At 50.3% G+C, this 28,000-nt stretch overlaps 14 protein-coding genes across 14 annotated transcripts; 8 read left to right on the top strand and 6 right to left on the bottom strand.

The window, feature by feature from the left end:
- The first annotated feature begins 214 nt into the window (after positions 1–214).
- On the top strand, positions 215–1,321 carry BDV37DRAFT_161350 (oxidoreductase, short-chain dehydrogenase/reductase family). The gene is made up of 3 exons (XM_032079169.1): positions 215–389; positions 447–989; positions 1,040–1,321. The coding sequence occupies exons 1-3, from the start codon at positions 340–342 to the stop codon at positions 1,278–1,280; spliced, it is 834 nt and encodes a 277-aa protein (XP_031939679.1). The 5' UTR covers positions 215–339; the 3' UTR covers positions 1,281–1,321.
- Positions 1,196–3,120, bottom strand: BDV37DRAFT_161347 (Zn(II)2Cys6 transcription factor). Its single transcript, XM_032079168.1, has 2 exons — positions 2,243–3,120; positions 1,196–2,190 (listed from the first exon to the last, which is right to left on the bottom strand). The coding sequence occupies exons 1-2, from the start codon at positions 3,047–3,049 to the stop codon at positions 1,363–1,365; spliced, it is 1,635 nt and encodes a 544-aa protein (XP_031939678.1). The 5' UTR covers positions 3,050–3,120; the 3' UTR covers positions 1,196–1,362.
- Positions 3,121–3,266: 146 nt separating this feature from the next.
- Positions 3,267–5,169, bottom strand: BDV37DRAFT_252673 (putative acid phosphatase). Its single transcript, XM_032082468.1, has 3 exons — positions 4,639–5,169; positions 3,547–4,575; positions 3,267–3,470 (listed from the first exon to the last, which is right to left on the bottom strand). The coding sequence occupies exons 1-3, from the start codon at positions 4,828–4,830 to the stop codon at positions 3,435–3,437; spliced, it is 1,257 nt and encodes a 418-aa protein (XP_031939677.1). The 5' UTR covers positions 4,831–5,169; the 3' UTR covers positions 3,267–3,434.
- A 1,330-nt stretch (positions 5,170–6,499) lies between these two features.
- On the top strand, positions 6,500–8,382 carry BDV37DRAFT_295499 (kinase-like domain-containing protein). Its single transcript, XM_032089908.1, has 5 exons — positions 6,500–6,803; positions 6,858–7,195; positions 7,259–7,578; positions 7,628–7,868; positions 7,924–8,382. Exons 1-5 carry the CDS (start codon positions 6,556–6,558, stop codon positions 8,100–8,102), a joined length of 1,326 nt encoding a protein of 441 aa, XP_031939676.1. The 5' UTR covers positions 6,500–6,555; the 3' UTR covers positions 8,103–8,382.
- Positions 8,383–8,680: 298 nt separating this feature from the next.
- BDV37DRAFT_295496 (SDR family NAD(P)-dependent oxidoreductase) lies at positions 8,681–9,496 on the top strand (the record flags this gene model as incomplete). Its single annotated transcript, XM_032089907.1, has 1 exon — positions 8,681–9,496. One exon carries the CDS (start codon positions 8,681–8,683, stop codon positions 9,494–9,496), a length of 816 nt encoding a protein of 271 aa, XP_031939675.1.
- A 64-nt stretch (positions 9,497–9,560) lies between these two features.
- Positions 9,561–11,715, bottom strand: BDV37DRAFT_295494 (Zn(II)2Cys6 transcription factor; the record flags this gene model as incomplete). The annotated part of the gene is made up of 2 exons (XM_032089906.1): positions 9,561–11,582; positions 11,641–11,715. The coding sequence occupies 2 exons, from the start codon at positions 11,713–11,715 to the stop codon at positions 9,582–9,584; spliced, it is 2,076 nt and encodes a 691-aa protein (XP_031939674.1). The 3' UTR covers positions 9,561–9,581.
- Positions 11,716–12,137: 422 nt separating this feature from the next.
- BDV37DRAFT_295492 (SDR family NAD(P)-dependent oxidoreductase) lies at positions 12,138–13,052 on the top strand (the record flags this gene model as incomplete). The annotated part of the gene is made up of 4 exons (XM_032089905.1): positions 12,138–12,161; positions 12,222–12,602; positions 12,662–12,800; positions 12,865–13,052. The coding sequence occupies 4 exons, from the start codon at positions 12,138–12,140 to the stop codon at positions 13,050–13,052; spliced, it is 732 nt and encodes a 243-aa protein (XP_031939673.1).
- A 381-nt stretch (positions 13,053–13,433) lies between these two features.
- BDV37DRAFT_295490 (flavin-containing monooxygenase) lies at positions 13,434–15,131 on the bottom strand (the record flags this gene model as incomplete). Its single annotated transcript, XM_032089904.1, has 1 exon — positions 13,434–15,131. The coding sequence occupies one exon, from the start codon at positions 15,129–15,131 to the stop codon at positions 13,443–13,445; it is 1,689 nt and encodes a 562-aa protein (XP_031939672.1). The 3' UTR covers positions 13,434–13,442.
- Positions 15,132–15,741: 610 nt separating this feature from the next.
- BDV37DRAFT_284833 (amino acid permease/ SLC12A domain-containing protein) lies at positions 15,742–17,427 on the top strand (the record flags this gene model as incomplete). The annotated part of the gene is made up of 1 exon (XM_032087588.1): positions 15,742–17,427. One exon carries the CDS (start codon positions 15,742–15,744, stop codon positions 17,425–17,427), a length of 1,686 nt encoding a protein of 561 aa, XP_031939671.1.
- A 248-nt stretch (positions 17,428–17,675) lies between these two features.
- On the bottom strand, positions 17,676–19,462 carry BDV37DRAFT_252669 (putative ribosome associated DnaJ chaperone Zuotin). The gene is made up of 3 exons (XM_032082467.1): positions 19,225–19,462; positions 18,990–19,130; positions 17,676–18,930 (listed from the first exon to the last, which is right to left on the bottom strand). Exons 1-3 carry the CDS (start codon positions 19,375–19,377, stop codon positions 17,887–17,889), a joined length of 1,338 nt encoding a protein of 445 aa, XP_031939670.1. The 5' UTR covers positions 19,378–19,462; the 3' UTR covers positions 17,676–17,886.
- A 136-nt stretch (positions 19,463–19,598) lies between these two features.
- BDV37DRAFT_161317 (LYR motif-containing protein) lies at positions 19,599–20,450 on the top strand. Its single transcript, XM_032079167.1, has 3 exons — positions 19,599–19,934; positions 19,991–20,167; positions 20,245–20,450. Exons 1-3 carry the CDS (start codon positions 19,862–19,864, stop codon positions 20,337–20,339), a joined length of 345 nt encoding a protein of 114 aa, XP_031939669.1. The 5' UTR covers positions 19,599–19,861; the 3' UTR covers positions 20,340–20,450.
- Positions 20,145–22,084, bottom strand: slt11 (Pre-mRNA-splicing factor ECM2). Its single transcript, XM_032082466.1, has 2 exons — positions 21,659–22,084; positions 20,145–21,593 (listed from the first exon to the last, which is right to left on the bottom strand). The coding sequence occupies exons 1-2, from the start codon at positions 21,797–21,799 to the stop codon at positions 20,580–20,582; spliced, it is 1,155 nt and encodes a 384-aa protein (XP_031939668.1). The 5' UTR covers positions 21,800–22,084; the 3' UTR covers positions 20,145–20,579.
- A 273-nt stretch (positions 22,085–22,357) lies between these two features.
- Positions 22,358–24,413, top strand: erg6 (sterol 24-C-methyltransferase). Its single transcript, XM_032082465.1, has 3 exons — positions 22,358–22,807; positions 22,864–22,898; positions 22,954–24,413. The coding sequence occupies exons 1-3, from the start codon at positions 22,601–22,603 to the stop codon at positions 23,846–23,848; spliced, it is 1,137 nt and encodes a 378-aa protein (XP_031939667.1). The 5' UTR covers positions 22,358–22,600; the 3' UTR covers positions 23,849–24,413.
- An 849-nt stretch (positions 24,414–25,262) lies between these two features.
- Positions 25,263–27,015, top strand: BDV37DRAFT_252664 (putative aminotransferase). The gene has a single exon (XM_032082464.1). The coding sequence runs from the start codon at positions 25,482–25,484 to the stop codon at positions 26,793–26,795; it is 1,314 nt and encodes a 437-aa protein (XP_031939666.1). The 5' UTR covers positions 25,263–25,481; the 3' UTR covers positions 26,796–27,015.
- The last annotated feature ends 985 nt before the right edge of the window (positions 27,016–28,000 follow it).

Here is a 28,000-nt window from a genome sequence, read left to right as displayed (position 1 = left end):
CCAGTAATGTGCTTGAGCGCGGTCCGGGACCGCGCGAGGGGCAGCAACAGCCCCACGCTTATCACTGCCTTATCGCAACCGAGGCAATGAGGAATTAGCTTGTTGTGGATCGTTTTCTATGGTAGGTAATGGAATGTCGATAGGTAACCGCGGTGTGGAGCGGACTTTGTGCTGCTCACCGCATTGCTGGGTATCGTCGAGATGCGGGGTGAACTTATAAAAGGGGTTTTCTGTGCTTTTTGTGTCAAGTAACTGTCTATTAACTGTTTACATTGTTCCTTGAATTGAGAAGCTTTTATTATCTACTTTTCAACGAATTATACATCCAAAGAAAACACAATGGTTGGAAGATTAGCTGGAAAGAATGCCATCGTTACCGGTGCTGCTGGGTAGGTACAATTGCTGTGAAATAGACACGGTCATTGCTGATTAGGAATGCTCTGCAGAGGCATCGGTCTCGAAACCACGATCCTCATGCTCCGTGAAGGTGCCTCCGTCCTCATGACCGATATCAGCGGACCGGGCCTCGAGAAGGCCCTCGCGAAAGTAAACGAGGTGGTCCCCCAGCGCGACGGCAAGGTTGAGTACCGCGTGGTCGACGTCTCGAAGGAATCCGAAGTCGAGGCGGCAGTGGCACATCTCGACGCCTGGGGCGGCCTGGACGTGATGTTCAACAATGCCGGAATCATGCACCCCAAGGATGGGGACTCCGAGGAGACACCTGAGGCGATCTGGGACATGACGATGAACATCAATGTCAAGGGTGTGTGGTACGGAAGCAAGCATGCGGTGAAGAGCCTCCGGAAGCACGGTAAGAAGAAGGGTAGCGTGATCAACACGGCGAGCATGGTTGCGCTTGTGGGTGCTGCGACTCCTCAGCTGGCATATACTGCTAGTAAGGGTGCCGTGTTGGCGATGACTAGAGAGTTGGCTATTGTGCACGCCCGGGAGGGCTTCCGCTTTAACTCTTTGTGCCCTGCTCCGCTTAAGTATGTTCCTCCTGCTTTGCGCTGTGTGAGTTTGAGCTAACAGCGTTTAGTACGCCACTTTTGCAAGACTGGCTGGGTGATGATAAGGAGAAGCGTTTCCGTCGCGAGGTTCACTTCCCTAGTGGCCGTTTCGGTGAAGCTATTGAACAGGCCCATGCGGTCATCTTCCTGGCGAGCGATGAGAGCAGCTTCGTGAACGCCGCGGACTTTGTCGTCGATGGTGGTCTGACGAAGGCTTATGTGACTCCGGAGGGCCCTGCCACTGAGGCTCCCAAGAACCTGGGCCAATAGATGGAAACGGAGAGAGACCTTTCTTTGGTCGGGAGTTCATGAATCATGATGTATTGTATGAATAGAGCCTTTTAATCAACCCTCATGCGAACGAGATCCAGATTTGATGTTGCTGCATTGCCCGGCAAATATTCCACGGGCCTGCCTCGTCGAGAGGCATTTGCCACATGTTTTCCAGCAGTAGAAGTGTCCGTTGCATGTTTCCAAGACCGAATGTGCTTACCATTGTAGTCAGCCGTTGTCGTAGTTGATCCTGCTGTTCTATGTCATATAAGCAGGATCCAACCACCGCGATCGGCCAGCAGAGACCGGAGTTGATGCGAGCAGTCGCCGATAGCTGGTTCAGATAAGACATTGCCTCCGTAATCGCCGTGTTGATCAAACCCTGATGCATGCCATCCTCTGTTCGGGAGAATGACCCTAGAGAGGTATATAGATAGAGCAACATGGCCTGTTGGAAGACCCGACCGGCCAAAAAGACCTCAGGAGTCACGAAGGAAAATGGACTCCATCGCATAATCTGGGACTGCAAGGACCCAAACATGGCAATGTCATCGGCTGTTGGCATGGTCGGTTGGCCGTCGAGCATCATCCACTGGCGGCCCAGATCGAAGATGCACGGGATCATGAGCAGTAACTCGAGCCAGCAGCCGCAGAGATTTCCCACATACTCCGACTCAAGGAGCTGACGAGCTTTCTGTTCCAAGTCGAAGTTGAGAAGCAACTGATGGCTGACCCGCGCATCAATGGAGATCATGCTCACGGCGGCGGTGTATGTGTAATATTCAATAACAAAGTCTTTTAGGTCCTTCGGCACGGCGGCGTCGCTTAGAGACAGGAGTCGTGTTAGCAGTGAATTTGCGGCTGATAGATGATCAAAGATCGTCCCGTTCATGTCTCCCTTGGCTGTCTATCGCAGTGTTAGCTGCCTACTAGTTTTCTTTACGTAATGGGAACAGTACCTCGGTGAAACACATCACAAGAGCCCCAACCGTGAGCATTAGCGGGTTGGACTCTTTGCCATCGATAAACTCGGTAACCCCTTTCCGAAAAAGCTGCAAAGCTTTGGTGTAATGACTCTGAGCTACCTCGTCAGCGTCGTTGCGGCACCGAAACGCCCGGTGTGCCGCACTCTGTGTGAGAACGAGTTGCAGAAGCAGATCACTGCTGAATGCCAGCGGAACGATCTGAACCAGAAAAGGGTTGACGGGAGTAGAGCCGTTGGCCATGACATCGGCTGTTGTTGCGAGGTAATGGCTCAGCAGCTGAAAGGATTCAGGGCTATAGCCCGGCAGCATAGATAGGCTGCGGGGCATAAAGTTCCCAACGCTCATCGATGTGGGCGAGGCCGGCCCCGAGATGGAGCTTCGCGGAGTAGCATGAGAATAGCCCATTGGGACTAGAAGAGCTTGTTCATCCATCGGTGGTGAGAATGCCTCCGCAGCCTCGAACCCGTTCAACAGCGCGGATGGGGACACCGCGGATCCGGATGGTGAACTCGGTGACCCCGACGAGTCACGCTGTGTTCGTACTGTGCATGGACTTCCCGGCTGGTCCGGTACAGCTTGTTGACTGAAAGTATTTGAGCTATTTGGCCTTGTCGCACTGGCGGGTATGTTGACCGGCCATTCACAATTGAGCTTGTTCCGCACGCATCCTCCACACGATGGTCGAACTTCGTCGCACTTTTTCTTGCGACGTCTGCAAGTGTAACAGCCCGTCCTGACACGGACAATCGGCTCTGTCCGGAGCCGTTTATTGGGTGGCATGATGGTGAAATGAGAGGGGTGGGTTCGCGTGGACTATGACTCGGATAGGAGTCAACGGAGAGAAGAACAGCAGACGGTGAAACGGTGATACCTTATGTGGCCAAGATAAGACCAGGTGGAGTGGGTGGAGTCCCTACGATTGGCCCAGACTCGCCGGACGAATCGCCGGGCCACTGAATTTGTGGGGTTCCGATAAGATAAGGTCATCGCGCATCTCTGATCTTATGCGTCTACGATTTCTACTAGTCGTGCCTAGTCGGAGGATTGCTCTTCCATTGAATTGGTAGTTATTGCAGCACTAACAACCTGCTGCAAGAATGATATATAGTCAATCAGACATTTATATTCCATATGCACAAAGTGACCGCAACTTCCATAGGAGTATTTACTCAGTGATACCAGACTCGGTTTTTCCGTTCTTCTATTGAAAAGAATTACATTAGCAAAGTGCGCAAGGAGATGAAAGTTCAAAAGTGTCAGCGAGGGGAGCAACATACCAGCTTCCTGCTATACTTAACACCGACATTGTTTCCACTGACAGAGTCATACGGGATAGGGCTGGTGTAGTTATAGGTGGCAGTAAGACCCTTCCACGTTTGCTGGACAATGGGCAGAATGCCATGGCCAGCAGAGCAGCTCCCCTTGGTCAATGGGACAGGCCACTCCGGATCAAAAGTGCTGTATTCTCCAGATGATAGCGGACCTGGGTATGTCTCGTTCTGCAGTAAATTGCCGGTCTCAACCTCCCAGTTGACGTATCCGGTCTTCTCGGCCAGCCAGCTGAGCAAGTTGGCTCCGCAATCCCAGCGACCCAGCGATGGGAGACCCCAGTTGGCCGAAAGGGAGGCAATGATGGAGTAGTGAGTGTAGAAAGTGTCATCCTGCTTGCCCCGAAGGTTCTCTGGAACAGCACCTCCAAGGAAGAAACTGTAGATCCTGTTTTCAATCTCATAGGTATCACTCTCGTCGAAGGTCAGGAGAATAAGCGTATCCTTGGTGAAGTACTCATTTTCCAGAAGCTCGGAAAGAAAACCCCAAGTCCAAGAGCCAGAAAAGGTGATATTGGTGTCATGGGCGTCATTGGTCATGTTTGGGGTGATAAAGCTGTATTGAGGTAAACGCTCATTCTTCAGGTCATCATAGAACGTGGTGAAATTCTTGATCTGACGTAGGCGGGTAGCGTCCTTAGTCACCGAGTCGTACAAGACCATGGGGTTATGCTTTCGGACGTAGTCATTGGCACCCGTTTCTTGATTGGAAAAGTTTTTCCCCTGGTAGCCCGGATAAGGTAGGTGCTCCTGGTACTCACCCCAGGCAATATTTTTCACATCGAACATATCAGCAATGGAGGACACATTGGCAGGCACTTGATTAAAGTCACCACTGTCCATGCCAAAGGTGTCACCTCCGGCAGAAGCGCAGTAGTTGGGTTCCGAAGGATGTGTGACTGCCCAGTAGTTTGTGAGAAGAAGACCCTTCTCGGCAAGCTTGGAGAGATGAGGATCATTTGCGGCAGACTCAAAGTCCTGGAATTAAAGTCAGAATGATTCCCGGCCACGTGTCTGGGTTGCCCGCAAGCACGAACTTACCGTGTTTTCCAGCCAAATGTTGACAAAACGGTTGAATGCAAGACCCTTGACATTAGAAACAGGAGAATGGGGCAGAACGGTAGCCTGGGCAGCTCTGATTTCTTCTAATGAGGGGTAGGGCTCCGAAGATGTCTGGGCGGCGGCGAGAGATAGACCCCCGATGAGGGCCACGAGGGATTGCCTGGTAAACATGATGCCTATTGCTCTATTGCCTCGGTAAAAGAAGGAACAATACTCCGTACAATTGATTGGTATGTGACTTCCTCTCACAGGAGTTGAGGAAGGAGAGAAAGGAAGACCGGAGTCGGACCTGTCCCCTATTTATGCATGAAGGATACCCTTACATATGAGCCATCCAGAATTGTAAAGGCGGGGATAGGCGAGGATTGGCTCGGTCAAAGGCCTTGCCTGCATGGCCCATGCGACTTCATCGATAGTACTCCGGAGTAGTATCGGGTTCTTCCGTCCTACAAGGTACATGACAATCTCAATGTAACTTGAATTTGACGACGGCATCTCCGCAGGTTGTCAATGGATGGCCGCTCACTGGGCTGCGGGGGATCATCCACTGGCGCCCAAAGAGGAAGGCGATCAGCTGAGGTTGGCAGGTGATTGGACCGAGCGGGTCCGTCCTGGTCACGTGCACAATCCATGAATCTGGCTTGTTCGCCCGGTCGCGTGCCCAATTTCCTGAAATGTCTTCACGGGAGTTTTTGAATGAAAAAGTGCCGATACGAATTCGAGATTTAGTTGCTGCCGAGAATGCATGAAGCTTTATGACTGATCTGGGAGATGTTTCCAAAATACTCAGTACTAGTTAGAATTATCTATCCGAAGCTTGCTTGGCATTGGTTAAGCTCTATGGTTTTATTTGAAATGCTTGTCCACTTCAATACCAAGGAAATTTTATTCTTTGACAATTGTTATCCTCTAAATAAATCAGGCGAATGATAATCTCAACTTGTAACACATATGTAGGTAGAATATACGTTCAAGATCCCGAGTCTCTAGAGTATAGCTCAAGCATGGGCAATGAGCATTGTATATATAGCCTACGATACAACCGCCGTACAAAAACTGTATGGTTTGATTTACGGTCCCCGAGTAAACCAGATAGATGATGATTATTTCTGTACATAAATATATCTAGAAGCACATAAAGGTTGCCTTTCAAATCAGTATACGAAGCTCTGTCTTTCACTTTCACCTCTGGGCTGTGGTGATTCGCGTAGTTCTCGCCACTCCTGGTTTAGCCAAAGCTTTTGAAAATATTAGCATGTTGTTGCGTTATTAGCATTAAGAAACCCCAAATATTGAATGGTCGGGAACACGGCCAGTAGCTGGTCTGGGTCAAGACTCGAATACAAGTTCTCAGCAGTGTTTGGGTATAAAACTTGAGAGTCTGGTGGTACTCCGCAAATTTCCTTATATCATTTGATTTTATTTCCCCTGCAAGGTTGTAATTCCAAAATTCTCCCGGACAGTATCAATGAAAGTATCACCATAATTCTTCCATTGCAACGCCCTCAAGGCAAGCTCGACTAGACAGATAGAAGCTTCTAGCCCTGGCATAAGGTCTATGGCGGATGTGGTTTGATTCTAGACCAATATATTCCTGAGACTGACCCATGCTTGATGAACCACTTGAAATCGAATACAAATTTAATCCAGACAACAATTATGGGGTGCTTTTATACGATGTTCGTTTGCTTGGATATTAAAAACGCCCGCTGCTTTAGTGGCATGGGCCGCTGTTCTACACTCGCCAAGCCTCCTTGTTGTGTACACCCCTACGCCTGGTTCCTGCATCTCTGCCTCACCGTAGCTTTTGATATCTTGACCTTTTCAAACTGAGTTAGTGGAAACACTACCACTAGATGAACGGGCGAGATATTCTTTCACGAAGAGTCACGTAAAATGAACCCAACCAGACGCTTACTGATGCGTTCGCTTTCCTCACTTTGCAGAAAGCCTTTCCCAATCCCCCGTCCTGGGCCTCTTTTACCCCCAAACGAGCCCGCGGACGAAGAAAGATGCCCAGGATACTGCTCCACGGACTTCTATCCCGCGAAGCCTGGAGAAGTACTCGCCGATCGTTATCAGATCCTCGTCAAGGTTGGCTGGGGTACCACCTCTACCGTATGGTTTGCTCGTGATATGCGGGGGTATCGTCACTCTTATCATTTATATAAATGCAAAGATTGCTAAAACTACTTTAGAAATGAAGACGAACCGGAGGGCGTTGTAGCACTGAAGATAGCCAATACCAACTCACACGCAGCTGACGTCGCACGCGAAACTGAGCAGTACATCGCCGAGACAGACTCATCCCATCGTGGACGTGCAGTTCTCCGAACATCTTCAGAATCCTTCGAGATTACTGGTCCAGAAGGAAGACATGTGTGTTTCGCATATGAGCCCATGAGGGAGCCCCTTTGGCTTTTTCAGAGGCGCTTCAAGGATGAGATGATCCCTCTTCCGACTATCAAGGCCTATATTTACATTCTTCTTGTGGGTATCGATTACCTTCATACGGAATGCAAGACAGTACATACGGGTGTGTAATTCTGCCCCTGGTCGGTCCATCAACTAATGCAAGTCAGGCTTATATGTCACGTAGATCTGAAGCTTGAGAATATCATGGTCTCATTTGAAGACCCAGCGGTGATGGGCGACTTCATGAACGACCAGTTCGACCAACCAATGGAGTACAAAATAGACTCCATAGGCCGACCGGTATATCGGCGTCACAACGATTTTGGGCCCCTGAGACAACTCCGAAATATTATACCACAGATTGTTGATTTTGGACACTGTATAAGGCTCGATGATGATAGCTGTGGTTTGTATCCTATCCAGCCAGAGCACTATCGCGCGCCAGAGGTAATCCTTGGTTGTGGTTGGAGGATGAGCACGGATATGTGGAATTTTGGTGTTATTGTGCGTTCGCACCCTGGTGCTCTTTGCCAAATAACTAACAAAATCCTAGTTATGGGATCTGATCGAGGGGAAGGAATTATTCAGTCAAGTGCATGACGAGCACGGCAAATACCAGGCAAAAGCGCATCTCGCAGAAATGATAGCCTTCCTCGGTCCCCCACCTGAAGACCTGATCGCAAGATATCGCTGGATGCTCGACTACCAATGGTCTCATCCTATCACAACGGCGGACGGTGCCATCTACAAAAGCTGTGATCAATTCTTTGGGGGTCCGTTCTTTAATAGTGATGGTAATTGCATAGCCGGGATAGAGCCAGTTTATGGATCTTGCTAACAAGCTGATAGGAGAGTTCTTATACAAGGACTTGATTCCGAACAGAAACCTGGCAGATACACTCCCCTCCCTAGAAGAGAAGGAAAGGGAAAACTTCTTGTCCTTCGTGAAATCAATGCTTGCCTGGGTCCCGGAGGAGAGGAAGACTGCGCGTGAATTGGCCGAGCATCCGTTTCTTCGACTAACATAAGCAATGCGCTGGCGCAGAGCATATCGATATCAGCAACCACAGGTATAATCGCCAACATCTGATCTCCACTTCATTATGTACTATAACTAGGGCTACTAGCTCTTCTTTCTGCTCATCCATTGGTGTTAAATCTTACAACACGCGTCTCCCCACAGTCATCAGTGTCCTGACGTAATTTTTACGAGAAGAAAGTACATTTTGTATGCATGAGAAGTTGTCAACTCGAGGCCAACCCCCGCATTACTTGGCATCCACACAGGCAAGTCTACGCAGCGGAGGCTTTCCAAACCCGAGCTCGTATCAGCAGAGACGATCAAATAAGCTTGGAACAGACTCATGTGGATCACCCCGCAATAGATGCGAGATCATTTGAGGAAAGTTTATGCTGATAGGGATATCTTAGAAAAGCCGTGGCTTCGATATTCGATTATAAGGAAGGTGTTTGCAGGAACCCCGCAGATGAGGGCTATTTGACCTTCATTTATGCGCCATGCCGCTCTAATACCTTCAGAAACCTCCAATTTCTTTTCAAAACCATTAAACCACCAACATACCACACCTATACTCAAACCCCCATAATGGACGTCCCCGGAATAGCCCTAATAACCGGCGCAGCATCCGGCATCGGCCGCGCCTGCGCCAACACATTCGCGCGCGACGGCGCCAGCGGCATCGCCCTGCTTGACCTGGACAAAACAGCTCTAGAAGCTGTGCAAGCTGAAATCAACGCCCAACTCAGCCCCGATAAGACATCCCGCTGCCGCGTGGAGATCTACCCGGTCAACGTCACCGACGAAAACCGGGTAAATGAAGTAATCCAAAGCGCAGCGCAAACCTTCGGCCGACTAGACTACGTGGTCAACGCGGCCGGAATCGCAATGAAGCATCAGGGTGGCGCGGCATTCGCCGAAACGGCCGACTGGCAACGCATCCTCGACATCAATCTCACGGGCACGTTCTTCGTCCTGCGGGCAGCGGCGCGCATCATGTTAACCCAGGAACCGATCCGGTCGAGTATTGATGGGCGGCCGTTGCAGCGGGGGTCGATTGTGAATTTCTCGTCGATCCAGGGCGTCGCGGGCATCCCGTTGTCGACTGCTTATACGGCGACGAAGCATGCTGTTATTGGGTTGACCAGGACGGCGTCCGAGGATTATGCTAAGGATGGGCTGAGGATTAATGCCATTTGTCCTGGCTATACGGAGACGCCGATGACGACCAAGTCACCATTGGTTTTGCAGGCGATGCAGGAGAGGGTGGCGACTGCTGTGCCAATGCAGCGCATGGGAGAGCCGAGGGAGATTGCGGACGGTGTGGTGTATCTCTCTGGGGGGAGGAGCTCGTTTGTTACGGGCACTGCGCTTTTTGTGGACGGGGGGTATACGCAGCGTTAGTTATGATGCTATTGTTCTATGTGTTAATGAATGGGTATTAAGATATTCAAATGCTATATGCATGGCTGGCTGTTGTTATGACTTCCTATGCTACCCTAAAAGAAGCGTCCATTTTCATTAAATTGAGCCATGTTGCACTTATCCCATTCCCACAACGCTTCTCCCGCCAGATCCTCTCAACCCGAGCCAATGTCTCCCGGAACGAGGATAACCCACTTCGCCGTGCAGAGTCCTTGAACCATTTCGCAAACGACATCTGCAGCTCCACATCCTCAGCCTCACAGGCGGCGATAAACGCAGCCCAAATGAACCCAGCGGAGGCATGCAGCACACTGGGATCTGCACAGCGCCACAAACAGTCCCGCACGGCAAACACCTTCTGTTGGAGCATCGAGGCTTCCATGTCATACACCCTGCGGTAGAAGTAGATAGACAGAGCGTCATACATTGCATCGAGCATATTGCTCACATGCTCATCAAGCTGTGCCTGACTCGGTCGCTCGAGGTTGTTAATCCGTCTTTCGATTGCCTTCGCCCGGCTCGAAAAATCTTTCAGCGTAAGAGGATTCGGCAGGTCATGGCTCTCCGCGATATCCTTCTCCCGCCCGAGTCGAATCACCAACGATAGTAACAGGACCCATGGCTCTGGAACGCCGAAGATCTCAGGGTACAGCGTCGCAGAGAAGATCCCGGGTCGTTCGAGATGCAGATCATTTTCCCCATCTTCCTGACTCTTCACCTCCAGCATCTCCTGGTCGAGATTCTCCCAGCCACGCAGCCGGAAGGAAAGATCATCGCGACTGTACTGCGCCAAACCACTCGACTCAATAGACCGACGGAAATAATGCCGCTGTCGTGAGTTCATGCCGCCGGTGAAGGTGCTCTCGTAAAAGAACCGCTCGAACGCATAGCAGTGGTGGAGGAGACGGACCTTCCTGGATTTCTTCCGCTGGAGGCCTCGCAGCCGGATCAGTCGTTCCGTTTCCAGGAAGAAATACTCCGTTTGGTCGCGGTCGACCGAAAACATTGACACATACACCATTGTCAGAAGCGCGATCATCGTGGACTTGTACTTGGCTGCCTTGGGCACGTTGTACGCGGTCCGCAGCATCAGTTTGGCGTGTTTCACCGCTTGTTGCTTGTATGCGGTACCTTGGGCGAGCCACATCTGCGACTGCGAAAGCCCGCCCAGGCTGAAGGCGCTGATTGCGAGCGTGCCGTAGAACGCTGTGAGGCTCGCGTTGTCCAGGTCTTCGCCTAGCGTGAGCGCTGCTAGACACGTCTTGGCGTGCGGGATGAAGAGAATGTGCCATGGTGTTTTGGCGTGGCGGACGGGCGTCATCAGGCTGATGACTGTTGTTGTATAGTGCTTTAGTAGGAGCATCACATCTTGGGGGACGGTTTTGCTGGTCGTTGTCAACGAGAAACAGGGGTTCGGTGGCGGTATTTGGGGTAGGTCAGCGCTCTGCAGCAGTTCTTGTTCTGCTGTTATAGGAAATCCCTGGAAATCAGATAGAGGTGCATTATTGAGCACGGCGTCAATGCGACAAAGATCCATGGCCATGTCTTCAGTATCCGGTGATGTTGTGCTGGGCGTCTGCTCCGGGGGGCCAAATATTGACTCGAGGATTCTTTGAGTACGCGGCGTTAACGGGGGGTCCGATGGGACTGTGAAATCATCGTCGAACCTAACCACGTCCTCTGGCGGGCTACTGGCAGATGGATCTGGTGTTTCCTCTGAGACCATCTCCGGCGACGGCGCGGAAGGCAATGGACTCAATCTGAACGCCCCGAAAGGCCCGCAATCCACCTGAAGATCGCGGCAAGGGGCCGCCTTCTCGCACAGATCGTCGATGCGAGTCAGTAACTGCAGGGCCGACTCCGGCGGGACGCTTGACACGAGCCATTGGCTCATACGCTCTCGTTCGGCCTCCGTCAGCAAGGGCCGACGGAAGCGTCGTTCGTCCGTCGCTCCCTCAAAGTCAAAAAAGATGCCTTTCTCATAGCCCGCACACACGAACCCGAAGTACCGGCACATGGCACATGTGGGGCGGCCTTCGTCGCATTTCACATGTCGACTTCGACACTGTATACGATAGTCTGTCAGTTCCACGCAGAAGGACAGTGGCGGAGGCAATTGTTACCGTGGTGCACCCCCCGAATGACCGTGTTCGGGCGGGGTGGGCTTGTGTGCTTTGCTCGTCAGTTGCCGTGGCCATTCTGAGGGTGGAAGGTGTTCAATCGAGGTTAACTTCCTAATGCTCAGTGTGTGACTTGGTTATATCGTGTCGTGTCTTGCATGCGGGGGGCGATAAGCCATGTGGGGAAGCTGGACGATTAGGAAGGTTATTGCGTCTTAGGGCCAAAGTCTAGATCCACATGACTCCCGGAAACCTTCCCAGAGAGCATTCGCCAGTCCAGACATGCGAGATAAGCCAACATGACTGTAAAAATAAAGGGAAACCTATACCTGCGTTGGTTTCCCCGTTGACATGGTAGCCCCGCCATGGAGAATTCTGAAAGAGGGGTGTCTGTAATAAATTAATTGGAAGGCCGTAGATGATGTGAAAGAGTGTTTGAACATTGAATCTACTTATTAGTATTAGAGACAGCTTTCGTTATACTATTTGAGTAAAGCAGTATGGCATCTTTCGAAAACAAAGTCGTACGTATCAATGCAACCACCGATTGCGGCATGTACCACTAACACATCCACTCGCACCAGATCGCCATAACCGGCGCAGCCTCCGGCATGGGGCTTGCCACAGCGAAGCTACTCGCATCCCGTGGAGCCATTATCTCTCTCGCTGATATTAACGAAGCGGCGGTCAAGGCGGCTACCGAGTCATTGACGGGAAGCGATAAGCATATGTACACCGTGGTCGATGTGCGTAGCAGCCAGTCAGTTGACGCATGGATCAAATCAACAGTAGAAAGACTGGGCAAGCTGGACGGCGCCGTTAATATGGCTGGAGTCATCACACCAGCCAAACCAATTACTGAAGAAACCGATGATACTTGGGACTTCAACTTTGCCGTGAATACACGAGGTGTCTTTTTCTGCTTGAGGGCCCAGCTGAAGGCAATGACGGCCGGTGGTAGCATTGTACGTCTGTTCACAGAGTGTCCCATAGATATATGCATCTGCTAATACTCTAACCATAGGTTTCTGCGGCTAGCGCCTTTGGCCAAATGGGTTCGCCTGGGGTTGCTCCGTACTGCGCCAGTAAAGCAGCTGTGATTGGATTAACGAGAACGGCAGCGAAGGAAAACCAGCATATAAGAGTCAATTGTGTTGCGCCAGGTGAGGGCTATATTTGTTCTGCTGTTGTTCCTGACTGGTGATGATAGTGCTAACTCGACTCAAGGCTCTGTAAACACACCCATGTCTCAGGGAGAGAACCCGGAGGATGTGAAACGCGGTCTGCAAGCAACGGTGCAAAAGCGACGCGCTGAGGCCAGTGAGATAGCTACTGTGATTGTGCATTTGTTGAGCGACGAGGCATCTTTTGTGACGGGAACTGTTTATAATGTTGATGGCGGTTGGCTTTGCTGATGTACTGGAATTATGATTTCAAATTGAATATCAGACTATAGATGCGCATCTTGGATCTTCCTTTATGCATTTATGCTACAATTATTGACCTCAAAAGATGCCATTATCACAACAAGGTTATGTAATGATCCTGGATACTGCTGGGGTGAGGCCCACCTATTGACTTCGATTGTTGATTAAGATAGAGTGAGAAATGTAATGAACAGTCCAATTATTTAGAGAATGTTACCTCTTTTGCAATTCAAACACTGGTTACCAAGGGCTTTTTAACAGCAAAATCAAGCAGTGTGGTCATTTTAACATTACTGAGGACACAATTAAAGAAAACGATTCATATCAGGTATGGTCTCATTGAAAAACGCTACAACATCCTGCGGAAACCTAGAGTGGTCAAAGCGAATAACCTCGTGCAAATTTGAACCCTTCCCAACCAGCCGCTCGAGACTGCTGGCATCGTTTGCGATATTCAATGGCACTACCTCCATATCGTGCCACACTCCTAACTGTCTTTCCTGGGACATTCGTGTTTATTCCTGTCATCCAACTATCAATCTCGTTCGATAATGCCCCCTTACTACACTCGACCACATGCTCAGTCCACATGTCTGCAGCTTCCTCAGTTGCCTCAACTAAAGTATAGCCCTCATTGTGACAGAACTGCAATAGCTGATTCACAACTCGCACTGCGTGTTCAATACTCCGTGGAATATTTCCAAAAGGTTGGTGTGGGCCAAGCACCATGAACATATTCGGGAAAGAAGGAGCCATGAGCCCAAGATAAGTATATGGCCGATGGTCAAGCCAGACGGCACGCTTTCCTGTTTCACTGTTACTGCTGGCGATGAGCGGTCGATCATTCTTTCCATGCCACTCCACCGCGTTAAAAGCACCGGTGATTGCATCAAAGCCGGTCGCATAAATCAGAATATCCAGCTCATGTTCCTTGCCGTCCGAAGTGAGGATTCCATTCGCAGTGACCCTTTCGATGGGCGTCTTTTGCAAATCGACTAGGTGAACGTTTGATTGATTGAATGCTTCAAAGTATCCGCTCTCCAGTGGCACCCGCCGCGTACCGAAGCCATGGTTCTTGGGGATCAGACTCTCCGCCACGACGGGATCATGCACTCTTTCTCGAATCTTGCTCGCCATAAACTCAGAGTATAGTCTGTTCGCTTCGCGGTCGGTGTAAGTATCGCAGAATGTGCCTAGCCACTTAGAGAAGCCGGGTTCAGCATAGAGCTTCTCCCATAGGGCAATGCGCTCTTCCTGTGACACTTCGGAAGACTTGCGAGGGTCGGGTTGATGCAGGAAGCCGGTCGGTGTTGAGGCACAGCGCTGGAAGGTAGTGTCATATTCAGCTTTCACCTTCTCCATATCTTCGGGCGTGATCTTGGTGTTTCGGAGCGGGGCAGACCAATTAGCAGTTCGCTGGAACACGGTGAGCGATTCAATACTGGGCTCTTTGGATGTTTCTGTAATAGTTTGAATCCCGGTTGCTCCTGTGCCAATCACTCCGATTCGTTTGTCGGCGAAGTCGCGCTTCATGTCGAAATCCTTTGGCCAGCGCGACGTATGGAAAGACTGACCCTGGAAGTCTTTGATACCGGGGATCGCAGGTAGTGTCGGGTTGGATAGAACACCCAAGCAACTGATGAAGAAGCGTGCACGATAGTGAAAACCAGCCTCATCCACGAAAAGCCAAGTGCGTTCCGCATCCTGCCAATGTGCCGACTTGATTCGAGTATTGAACTGAATATCCTTGTGTAAGTCGTGTTTCTCGCAGACTCGCTCAATGTATTTCAGAGTATCCGGCTGTGCGGAGAAGGTCTCTTTCCAGTCCCATTCCTGCAAGAGCTCCTTGTCCCATGAGAACTGATAGGATATTGTTTCAGAGTCAAAGCGGGCACCTGGATAGCAATTCCAGAACCAGGTACCTCCAGCGCTTTCTCCAGCTTCGAGGACTTTGACGCTCAAGGAGGGAAGATTCTTCCGAACCTCGTGTAAACTGTAGATGCCCGAAAGGCCCGCGCCGATTATCAAGACGTCGTAGTTTTGCTCTCGTGCACCGATAGAACCCATTTCTGCTGGTATGTTTGACTGATGTTCTTGTGGTAGATGAGAAATTGCCAGATGGCCTGTTGATGCGGGGTCTATATGTTGTCTTTTATACTGTGGACTCTACCTATATTCCTGGCCCACACTGAGGAAACGGAATCATGTGGCACACAACGTCAAGTAGGTGTTTGCTTCCACAAGATGGTGTCTCCTTCACTTTCCATCTGGCCTTGGTTGGGCCAAGCGGAGAAAAGATAAGACGCCAGCTCTAATGATGCATACTCGCCCAAACAGGAAGGGCAACGCAGTCACGGGATGCGGAGACTTTCTCAACGCAGTTTGACTTTTGATTGGCCGCTCAGCCATCGATCAATACAGCGTCAATATGACAGTCTGGGGAAGGTCTTAGAAGTCATGTCCTTATCAAACAAAGATAAGGTCAGAAACAAGGCTGTTGCCTCATGATAAGCTAAATCTCGTATCGGTAGAAGAGCCAGAGAGAGTATCATGCGCAGACCAGTAGATTCCATTTAAATCACAATGTAGCCCGGTCAAACAGTCCGTTCTAGGGTCTTTGACACCTATCCCTCCTCTTTTGCCTGTTTGACTAGACGTATTGTACTTATCCCTCGCAATGACTGAGACCTCAGGTCTACCACACGCTAATGAGGACAACCTTGGGAAGAAAGAGGCCCTTGGTCTTGGAAAAGTCGAAAGTTGCTCAGCTGGCCAGCAATTCCAGTATGTTGAGCAAGCTGGGGTCAAAAGAAATATCAAGTCACGCCATGCTCAAATGATGGCCATTGGCGGTGCCATTGGCACGGGCTTCTTCGTTGGTGCTGGCCAGGCACTAGCAATTGGGGGACCCGGCTTCCTCCTCCTTGCCTATGGATTGATGTCTCTTCTTGTTTACGGCGTTTTCACTGCAGTGATTGAAATGAGCACGTACCTTCCCATCCCCGGGTCCTCGATTGCATACTACTGTAGCCGCTACGTCTCACCATCCCTTGGGTTTGCCTTAGGCTGGCTCTATTTCTACTCGTTCGGCATCATAGTCGCATACGAAATCACCGCGGCCAGCCTTGTCATCAACTACTGGCCAAACAACGTTCATATCGCCGTATGGGTCACCGTCGTTCTGGTCGTCATCATAGGTCTCAACCTCTGTCCAGTGGGTGTCTACGCAGAGGCCGAGTTCTGGTTTGCGGGCATCAAAGTAGTCATGATCATTGGGATGATCATCCTATCTCTTGTTATCATGCTCGGCGGAGCGCCTACTCATGACCGACTTGGATTCCGTTACTGGAACGACCCTGGCGCAACGAACGCTTATATAGTCTCAGGAAGCGGCGGCCGCTTTACCTCCTTCCTCTACGTCTGGGTCTGGTCCGGCTTTTCCTTCTTCTTCGGCCCAGAGCTAATGGTATTCACGGGTGGAGAAATGCGGAATCCACGCAAGAACCTCCCCAAAGCATCCCGCCGATACTTCGGCCGCCTCGTTGTCTTCTACATCCTCGGAACCCTCTCCATGGGGGTCACCTGTCCCTCCAACGCCGAAGGCCTCACATCGAACACGGGCGACGCCAACGCATCCCCATGGGTCATCGCAATCCGCAACGCCGGCATCAGCGTGCTCCCCTCCATCATCAACGCCTGCATCCTGACCAGCGCCTGGTCCGCCGGCAACGCCTACCTCTACATGTCGAGCCGCGCGCTCTATTCCCTCGCCGTCGCCGGCAACGCCCCCAAGATCTTCACCCGATGCACCAGCTACGGGCTCCCCATCTACGCCGTCCTAGCCAGCAGCTGTTTCACGCTACTGGCCTATCTCAACGCCGGCTCGCAAGCCGGCGAGGTCTTCAACTGGTTCGTCAGTCTCACCAACACCTCCGGCTACACCTCCTGGCTCACATGCTGCATCATCTTCCTGCGCTTCCGGAACGCCTGCGACGCCCAGGGTATCGTCATGCCTTATCGGTCGCGAATCCAGCCCGTCGCGGCTTGGATCTGTCTGTTTGTTTTCACCCTTCTGTTGCTGTGTAATGGGTTCACTGTTTTCTTCCCCGGCCACTTTTCTGCTAGTGGGTTTTTGACGGCGTATCTTGGGATCCCCCTTTTCTTGGCTATTTATTTCGGGCATAGGTTGACCGTTGGGAGGAAGGATCCGTGGGTGTATAACCCGCAGGATGTGGATTTGAGATCCGGTGTGGATGAAGTGAATGCTGAGGCGGAGACGTGGGCTAGGATGGACGCTAGCAAGAAGGAAAGGAAGGGCACGTCGAATGTTGTTTGGAGGAAAGTTTCGTTGATATGGTCGTGATTCGGGGGTGGTTCCTTGGTGTGGTGTTTGTGTTAGGGCTAGTGTACTACTTTACTTCTATTTGTAACGAGATATGAGATTAATGAATGGGTATGCAATTTTATCGGATGAGACAACGATTCAATTAGATAAATGATATATGAATGTAGTTAGGCATAGGATATACGGGGTGTTCTTTCGGAGGTTGGGTTTGTTATCAAAAGGCTGAAGAGGGCTATACTACGACTTCGGGACTGCGGAATGGTCAATGGGTCTATAACATTGTTTAATCGCTAGCTGAATGAGAATATAAGATGCATCAAAATCGTTGCCTCCATTAGTCTTTTGAAAACCAAATCTATCTATCTATAGATCGCTTTTAAGCTATGCCCCATATCGCTTGACGAGTCTCTCTAGCATGGACCCTGTGCTAGAGACGCATTATGTTCATGACAAAGTCGTACCTTCTAGATAAGTACTCTAGAAGTTCTTGGTCTCGCCCTCCTTGAGCTTACCAGCACCAACGAGCCTCTTGGCCTCCTCGGCGTAAACGTTCTTGACAGCAGCAGCATCCTTGCCAGCAGCAGTAAGACGCTCGGCCAGACCGGCAAGCTCCTCGGCATCAATCTTGCTCATGATAAGCTCAACGTCGGTCAGAACGGAGTCGACCTGGGCGGCGGAGGCCTCGCCATCAGCGAAGTAGTTGACCTCCTTGACGGAGCCCTTGACAACACGCTTGTTCTTCTTGGTAGCGTTCTTAGCGGCCTCCTTGGCCTTCTTGTTCTTCTCACGTTCAGCCTTAGCGGCCTCCTCGGCATCCTTCTTGCGCTGTTCCTCTTCCAGACGAGCCTTCTCCTTCTCCTCAGCCAGACGCTTAGCCTCAGCCTCCTTCTCAAGACGCTTCTTGTCCTTGTCAGCACGAGCAGCCTTGCGGAACTTCTTGATACGCTCATCCTGAGCAGCACAGTCGTCTACGAGTTTACGGAGACGAGCAGTGTCCTCGTTCTTGCGCTTGCGGCGAGCGTTGGCGTTCTTCTTCTCGGTGTGACGCTTCTGGTCACGGCTTTCGCCATCATCGGGCACATCCTCATCGAGGTATTCAAACGAACGCCAGCTGTCGAAGTTGTACCAGAAGTTGTAGAAGTTGTCGACTTCCTCGAAGGTGCTGTTGTCGTCACCCAACCTAGGAACGGGCTGGATTCTGGAGAAACGGCCCTCGGAGTCGAAGACACGGTTCCACAGCTTGTAAAAGTTACCCTTGGCGGCCTCCTTCTTGGTGGGGGGCTCAACATCGGCAGCTTCATCGACAGAGTCGAACTGACGACGCTTGACGGGGTCTGAGAGCACTTCGTGGGCCTTCTGGATACACTTGAAGAAGCTGTCGTTCTCGTCACGGTCACCCAGGGCGGCCTTCTTGTCGGGGTGGTGGCGCAGAACCTTCTTGCGGTGGGCACGCTTGATCTGCTCGGGGGTGGCGCGCCAACGGTACTTGGTAATACCAAGGACGGCGTAGTGATCTTGGCTCTGTGAAAGAGATGTTAGAATATTGAACGTAAAAGGTACACACAGGCCATTGAACATACCTTCCAGTCCTTAGCGTCCCGAGACAGCATCATGGGGTCTTCGTCCTCGGAGATTTCGTCATCCTCCTCCTCTTCAGTCTTCTTGACGTTCTGCTGGGCCTGGATTCTCTCATCCTCGGAGAAAGTGCGGTGGTGACGCTTCTAGAGGGTTGTTAGCACCGATTCGATATATCGATATCTAATAGTGAGAGCCGCTAGGAACTCAACCACCAAATTTGGTAAAGTGCACACATACTCTACGAGCGTGGGCCAAGAAGTGAGGGCCAACAGGCTCCAGATTCCGCTGGGTAGCACCTGAGAGAGTACCCACGGCCTTGAAGCCCCCCTCAGCAGACCAACCCTCAGAAAGGGCGGGCAAAGAGACGTTGACAACTTGGACAGAAGTCATTTTGACTAAATCGAAGCAATTGTCTTGGATGTGCTTCGGGGAATTTAGAAGGGAAAGATACCCAGTGTTGTGTGCTGGCGATAAGAATGGGGGGCTGATGGCAGAAAATTGAGACGCCGTTTTTTATTTTTTCTGCCCCGACTTCCCGCTTTGGAAACTGCCAATCAGGCGGCGGGTGTTTCGGAGGTCATCGAAGGCGATGGATTGACCAGGCCAGGAACGAAGAACTATCTCCTTTTCCCAACTTTAGATCCCAGAGTCTGACGCTAGTTATCGATTATAGCCTTCTTCTATAAACGGCCTTTGTCTTTATTATTTGGTTGGCTATCTGTGTCGTCGCATCGACTCAATTCCGTTATCGCCAAAATTTCGAATCATACTGCGATCGCCGCAAAGCCCGGGCTTTAACACAAAGAGAACTTATCAGACGATTATAGTCTTTTCTCGAGCAGCTTTCCATTCATAATACTTTATAAACAACAAAATGGCTGCCCCATCCCTTTCCGCCCGTGGCGCCTACCGTCAGATTCTCCGCGCTACCCGCATTGCCTTCCATGGTAAGTACTCTACTTCGCTTGATAATACTTTCTAAGGCTAACTATCGCTCTCACAGAGGACACTCGTGTACTCCTCGCCGCTCGTCAAGAGGCCCGCCGCCAGTTCGACGAACATAAGCGTGTAGGCATCGATACGCCCATGCAGATCAACCATGCCATTGAAGTGGCCAGCATCTTGAAGCACAACATTGTACAAGGAGTAAAAGAGGAGGGCAACGAAGCCGCCAAGTGGGGTATGTCGTACCAGTTAAATCGCACAGTGGTTTACATGCGTTGGATATCAATTGTGGCTAACCCTTACGGCTTCTAGAACTTCGGATTCACGATGATATTGAGCGTGGTGACAATGATTCGATTAAGCATGCGGGCAAGGACATCAAGATCCATAAGGCTTGTTCGGCATAAGTGTCGCTGAGTGGAAGTTTCCTACGAAGGATGCACATGATAACACCTGCATTTTTGCATTGTATTATAGTATACCCGACTTTTCTCTCCTTCGGCGTCTTTTGGGGTATTTCGATTGAAGATATAAATGTAACAAAGATAAATAGACACACATAACAACGCCTGCTTTGAACATACAAGTAAAGCCTCCTGATTCCCAAGAACAATATAAGGAGAAGTTATGGACATGTGAACGCGTAATTAATCACCAGACATGCTGGTATATTGAACCTCGCCACTACCTGGGGGCGGGGCGACAGCGTAACTCCGGGGTTGGCCCTGCTTGCCCAGATCCTCGCCAGCAGCGGTGATCGCTTTGTTGCCTGAGCCCGAGGCTCTCACCGTCGGAGCGGCCGAGCGGCCTTCACGGGCGTACTTCATACGCTCTTCGCGGTCCATGTTATCCAATGGCTTAGGCTTTCCCCAACGAATGCGTAATGGGCAGCCCTGAATGACAGCCTTGCCCTGACAATGCTTCGCAGCCGCCTCGGCAGCTTCGCGAGTAGCAAAGTTGATAAACGCCGAATGAGCGCGATGAGAGCAGACTAACGAGCGGAGCTGTCCAAACTGCGAGAAAAAGGTACGTAAAGTATGCTCGGGAAGGTCATCCTCAACACCGGTGGCAAAGAGGGACGTAACATTAGGATCCGCAGGCGGGAGAATATCCTCTTGGGAGGGTGGCAGTTGAGCCGTGCCGGGAAACGGACGACCACCACGGCCACCACGCATATTTCCGCGTCCTCGTCCAGGTAAAGTCGTACCCCTCCTGCTCTCAGCCGTGCGGATGGGTCCTGGGCCATTGCCATAACGGCTGTGTACCACCGGCGCGTCCGTCGACGGTTTCTCGCTCTCCTCATCCTGCGGCGCCTCGAGTTGCCGAGGCTTTCTATAATAGGGTTCGCTGTTTGCTAGTCTCCTGAGGAGTTCTCGCGCCTTCTCGTCTGTTTTCTCATACGCTTCGACCGCACCGCGTCCTTCTTCGATTTCCTTCTCGTGCTCCTGTGCATAGTATTCACGGTTGATTGTGCTTTCGGGGCCCGGGGCAACCATCTTCAACGCGGCATCACGGACGACAATCGGCAGTCCAAATGACAAATCGAGCATGCAGCACTGGCAACAATTCTTCAGACGTGCGCATGTTAAGCAGATCGCGGTTCTCTTGGTGCGTGCCGTGCGGTCCGCCTTCCAGCGAAATATGGTGAAAGGGCGAGTGCACTTTTCAACTGTTAGCACAGCAGGATCTAAAGCAATGCAGAGCTCTGCAACCGGAGCTGACTTACAATTTTGCATTCTGCGCCATGGTCCTCCTTCAGCATCTGTACGTACGGATTATCGGGTAGGCAAGTTTCGCAAACAGAGGGAAAGTCGGTTGTCTCCCATCCTGATCGGTTCAAGTCTTGTTTGATCTGCGGAGGAGGCATATTGATGTGCTGCTATCCTAGCTCAAATGGCGCGGGTACCCAGAGCAAGCAGGATGTGAAGAGTTGGTGGCGTTCAATGACTGGCAAAAGAATGATTATCGATAGCAGCGTTTGTTTTAACTGTGGCTGGGTGTGGCTCAGGTGGCTACTTTGCTGACATAACGGCAGAGCCCCACGTGATAGGCTCAACGGAGCACGGAAGTTGGAAAATTTCGAGGTAAATGCGTATGTGGGGAGCTGCTCATCGATAAGAATCTATTATTGAAGATTAAGTGTCCAAGCGAACGTTGTTCAGGGTCCACCAGCAGCTGGCAACATCAAATCAAGGTGGATTCTAATCTCCATCGACATCGAATACGCGGAATACGACGGTTTCTCACATGTTCCTTCTCGAAGGGGTTTAACGCGGTTCCGGAAGAAGGTGTTTCCGGCGCGAGGGCCAGAACCCCGGATGGTCCCTTTCGGCCTAGCCTGCCGCTGCGTGGTTGGCTGGCCAGCTGATTGGCAGGGGAAGTGTCAAATCGTCGCAATTCCGCCTCCTTTCTTTCCGTCGATCTTGTTTGGTTGCTGAATTTATTTCGCTGCTCTATTTTTGACCTCTTCTTTTCTCATTTCCGTCTCTCTCTTTTTTTTTTTGCTGCCTATCCGGCTACTTGGCTTCTTCCTTCCTTTCGTTTCTTCGTGAGTATAAATCACTCAGAAGTTCCCTGATCGGTCATTGCTGTCCTGCCGCATTCTCGTCATCACCAATCCACCCCTTTTTTAAACGTTCAACACAACTGAAGCCAATTGTTCATCACCATGGCCCCCACTGCTTTGGAACAAGAAAACCATACTCGTGACGCTGAGTTCAATCGCGTCCTCCATGGAAAATCCTCCCAGGCTCAGGGCGGCTTCGCTGCCATGCTTGGAGGAAAGGACGCCGCTGCGCAGAAGGCTGCGGTTGAGGAATACTTCAAGCACTGGGATAACAAGGATGCCGCCGATGAGACTGATGATATTCGTGCGGTATGGATTACTTGGATTGTACAACTCGTATACATGTGGTCTAACGATTTTGACAGGCTCGCCGTGCCGAGTATGCCACCTTGACCAGACAGTACGTATTCCAAGCCCAGCTTCATACCACTGATCTTTCTTCTAACATCCTTCAGTTACTACAACCTGGCGACCGATCTGTATGAATACGGCTGGGGTACCTCCTTCCATTTCTGCCGCTTTGCCCAGGGCGAGCCTTTCCACCAAGCCATTGCCCGTCATGAACACTACCTGGCTCACACCATGGGCATCAAGAGTGGTATGAAGGTCCTCGATGTTGGCTGCGGTGTTGGCGGTCCCGCGCGCGAGATTTGCAAATTCACCGATGCCAACGTGGTCGGATTCAACAACAATGATTACCAGATTCAACGTGCCACCCGCTATGCTGAGCGCGAGGGATTGAGCGACAAACTGAGCTTCGTCAAGGGTGACTTCATGCAAATGAGCTTCCCCGATAACTCGTTCGACGCTGTTTATGCCATCGAGGCTACATGCCACGCTCCTGAGCTCGAGGGCGTGTATAAGGAGATCCTCCGTGTGCTGAAGCCTGGTGGTGTGTTTGGGGTTTACGAGTGGCTTATGACCGACGAATATGATAACGACAACGCCGAGCACCGCAAGATCCGTCTGGGTATCGAGCAGGGAGACGGTATCTCCAACATGGTTAAGGTGTCTGAGGGTCTTCAGGCCTTCAAGAACGCTGGCTTTGAGGTCCTTCACCATGAAGATCTGGCTGACCGCCCAGATGCTATTCCTTGGTACTACCCTCTTGCCGGATCGTTCAAGCACATGACCTCGCCTTGGGATTTCTTCACCATCGCTCGTATGACATGGTGGGGACGTGGCATCGCTCATCGCTTCGTCGGCGCTTTGGAAACGGTTGGGCTCGCCCCCAAGGGCACCCAGAAGACCGCCGACAGCTTGGCGGTGGCAGGAGACTGCCTCGTGGCGGGTGGTGAGAAGAAGCTCTTCACCCCCATGTACCTGATGGTTGGACGCAAGCCCGAGTAAATGCTTCTTAGAATTTGCATTATGTGAAACGTCTGTACAAATACCTCTTTCGTACCAGCATCCCACCTACAGACGTGGCGGAGTATCTTCTTTAATTCGGTGTCTTGTTTTCCACTGTTGACTTACTTTTCTTCCCCTTGTCATTATTATTACATACCGCCGTGGGACGCTATGCTTTTTTTGTTTTCACCTCATGTGTTGTCCGAATTGGCGGACATGAGAATGCGCCATGGTGATGATCTTTTTCACTTCGTATTTCCTTATTCGCAACCAAAATTTGTTTCCATAGCCATTGGTCTGCCGCAGTAAAATTCTTATCATGTATTCATCAAAGATCTTGACACGGGCAAGTTCCGTTTAAAATCTACCAATTTCATACTAAGACTGTGTTCATTACGTATATCTAGAAACACATAGTACTTCACAAGTGAACAGAGGATTGCGGCGACCCCTATCCAATCATTATTTACGCGCCTCTTGTACAAGCGTTTGCAACGGTGAAGGGCGCTTGGGTCATGTATGTGTGGACTTCTCTGTACTTGATCCAGTTAGTGGTGTACATACATCTATGGCATTATTCAAACCCAAATAAAGATAGGATACTCGCGTGCCTATGGCTGAGATAGTTGGTTAAAATCGTTTAAATAAAGTGTTGACCTCGAAGTGGAGAGGTTAAGCCATTAGCTTGAAGTGTGGCCCGGGATCCAGATCTGTTCCGCCAAAATATATATTGAATGTTCCTCACATGCCCTCATAGATGTTTACAAATTATACCCACCTATCCACCCTGCAGCATTTCCCTGCAATTGGTATTCTTGTTTTGATTTATCGCAAAGACCTGATAGAATATGATATTATGTAGCGCGACCAGACGGCTAGGTGAACCTCATGTGTATCCGGAGCACAGTAACCAAAAGAATGCATGTAATCACGGCACCACTACGAGGGAACCTGCAAGTCTCCTGTAGTTCCTATATCTTAGATCTGAACGTCCCAAGGTAAAAGAGGTGTGCATTGACTTGTATCTGACAGATTTACCGTGATGTCGCGTCGGTAACCCGGTGCAATCACCGATCGCCGATAAGATTGTTGGCCTTCGGGTTTTGAAGTGGAGACCAAGGTTAAACATTTTACTTTAAAGTAAGGACGAGCCGTTGGGGTTATGCTCGATACCAGCACTTTGCCGCCAGGGTCCAGGTTCATTTTTCTGGGGTTCATGATCCTTTAGAATCAAGACCGTTGTGTCTTCATTACAACCCTCAATTTATCACGTATTATTATATAGCTTGTATAATTATAGCCTATAGAGCAAGTCGAATTGTCACGGGTTCAAGCACTTGGCAAATAGACTCTCAGTACTATACGAGTTTCAATCTTTTCAAAGCTATTGGATAACGAATTCTCGGTCATTCCTCGGAGATCCACCCGAATGTAACCGTCCGTAAGCGGTATAACGCCGAAGTCGGTGGTGGAAGTATACCCAATCCTTTCTTCACCTTGACTCAGCCTGAAGAGAACTTTGATATTCCAGAATATATCCTCTGAAGTGCCTCTCCCACTTGGTGTCTGGTTTACCAATACATCCGTTTCTTTCTCTCCTTGCTCGCCTCCTCTAAGCGAGCCACCGTCCACAATGTCGCAGTCAGAAACAACACATTCGACCATCTCCCAAAGGGCACAGAGCGCCCTAGTAGCAGGCTCAAAGAACCTGATGTGGGACGTGGTGAACGACCTATGGTGTGAAAAGACGAACCCGAATGGATACGTGAATGTCGGCGTTGCGGAGAATGTTCTGATGCACGATCACTTGTTGAGTTTCCTCAACCGGCAACTCGACTTGCCTGCTAAGCTACTCACGTATAATGATGGTCCTACTGGGTCAGCAAGAGTAAAACGTGCTGTGTCCGCATTTATCAACCGGCACTTTCGCCCCTTGCATGCGGTGGAGCCCAGTCATCTGTTCATTACCAACGGTGTTTCGTCGGCAATCGAGCACATGTCTTGGGCTATAACGGAACCTGGCGAGGGAATCCTCCTGGGAAGACCGTACTATGGGACATTTATACCGGATATTTCACTGCGACCTGGGGCAACGGTTGTCCCTGTGAGCTTCGATGACTGTGATCCGTTCAGTTTGGAGGCCGTCCAGAAGTATGAACAAGCACTGTTGAGTTTTCAGGAGACGACAGGACGGAAGGTAAAGGGACTGGCACTCTGCCATCCTCATAATCCACTGGGACGATGCTACCCTAGATACGTGCTTGTGAAGTTGATGGAACTCTGCCAGAAATACCAGATGCACTTCATTAGTGACGAAATATATGCGTTGTCCGTGTGGAAGAATACCATCGACGAGAGTCCGAAGCCTGTCGACTTCGAATCCGCCCTTTCACTCGATCTGACAGGCATTATTAATCCCCAGCTCGTTCATATACTATGGGGCGTGAGCAAGGACTTTGGTGCGAATGGTCTCCGACTGGGCGTAATCATCTCACAAGCCAATCGTGATATGCTAATGGCATTAAGAAACGTTGGCCTATATTCTTATGTATCGGGGGTCTCGGAGCATCTGGTATCTCTCCTGCTCGAAGACGTCGATTTCACAGATGAATACATTCGGTTGAACCGCGAGAAGCTTTCGGAGAATTATTCTTTCGTTGTGAAGCAGCTCAAGAGCAACGGGATCGAGTATTCAACTGGAGCCAATGCTGCATTCTTTATTTGGATGAATCTGGGGAAGAAGTACCGCGAACTCCACCCTGAGGTCAAGGGCGATGAGGATGTTAGCGAAACGGTCATGGAACTGTTATTGCAGAAGAAAGTCTTCTTAGCTAGCGGCTCTTTGTTCGGCTCGGAGCATGGCGGATGGTATAGAATAGTCTTCTCACAGCCCCAAGAGTATCTGAGCGAGGCTGTGCGAAGAATTATGGCCGCGCTAGAGGCCTAAGGTGGACTCATAACGGCGGCATTACCGACCACAGCAACATGCCTCTTAACTCAATACCGATTCGTCAGAAAAGAGCCGAAGTTGCTGATCTAGAAAATAGACGAAAGAGGCTACAGAAAACCCGCCAACTCCCTCTTGCAGGTATGATCCTATACTTCGGAGGAGACAAATACCAGAGTATAAGTTAGAGGCCTTGGATGCAATAGACATTCGCAGAAACATCTTTAAATGGTGATGACTAAAGTCTAATTGGTCTCTCATCGTCTTCGTGCTCAGCATTGGAGTATTTATCAGCAATTTGCAATACGATGAAAGTTAACCCGGGCCCTACTTTCTCAGAGTAGTGGATTATTCTTGAAGATATGACCGTGCATCAATCCAACTGCCACGCACGCTGTATTTGTAAAATAAATTTATAATTACTAATTTACTATTTAGTTCTATAGTATGAGCCCTCTGTGTATAGTTCTTGATGTTCTACTCGTCTAGAAGAATAAGAGTACTTCGTCGTACTGGCCACATCCAGAAAGCAGGTGGTAGGGTGGCGAAATACTGAAAGAGAATGTTGATGATGTTTTCCTCAGTGTGCCTGTGTCCACACCGCCGTTTGGGAGGCGGTTATTCCACTGTCGTCCTGCTGTCGGGAATGAGGTCGTCGACTTGTCGTGCGGCACGTACCAGATAAATTTCCGCCCAGCGCAAATCCAATTCTTACCCGGCATACATATAGATACACTCGTATGCCAGAACTGCATGTAGGTGGGTCCTGGGAGCTGGGCTATGAGGCTGAGGGATGTACAAGCCATTTCTAAATATGCAAGTATGGTGGGGAAGTTCGTATATCGTTGTCCTTCCACGAATCTTGTCAGCTGTACATAAAATATAATCAGACCTGAAGCCTCCACAGTGGTGCTGGCAGTTCCGCAGTCCCACACACGCACAGTAAATTATAGTTATAGTGTATGCAAGGTAAGGCCCGGTGCCTAATCGCCCTATCCTGGAACACATGTTCCGCATGGTGATTAGCCCGTCATATTGTGGCTGCATAATTCCGCCAGAACTGCCGCTGGAACCGGCGCTCTCCTCGTTTTGAATAATTTCTATCGCAATGAACTATGGACGGTTGTATTCGACCCCAGGCATGTTTGTGTATAAAGCCTTGTCCTTCGTTGAGTCTTTCCTCATATTCGTCACACTTCGATTGC

The sequence above is a fragment of the Aspergillus pseudonomiae genome, assembly GCF_009193645.1.
Source record: "Aspergillus pseudonomiae strain CBS 119388 unplaced genomic scaffold BDV37scaffold_52, whole genome shotgun sequence".
Classification (NCBI taxonomy): Eukaryota; Fungi; Ascomycota; class Eurotiomycetes; order Eurotiales; family Aspergillaceae; genus Aspergillus; species Aspergillus pseudonomiae.
The sequence above is the reverse complement of the archived record's forward strand: the minus strand, read 5'-3'. Positions and strand labels throughout refer to the sequence as shown.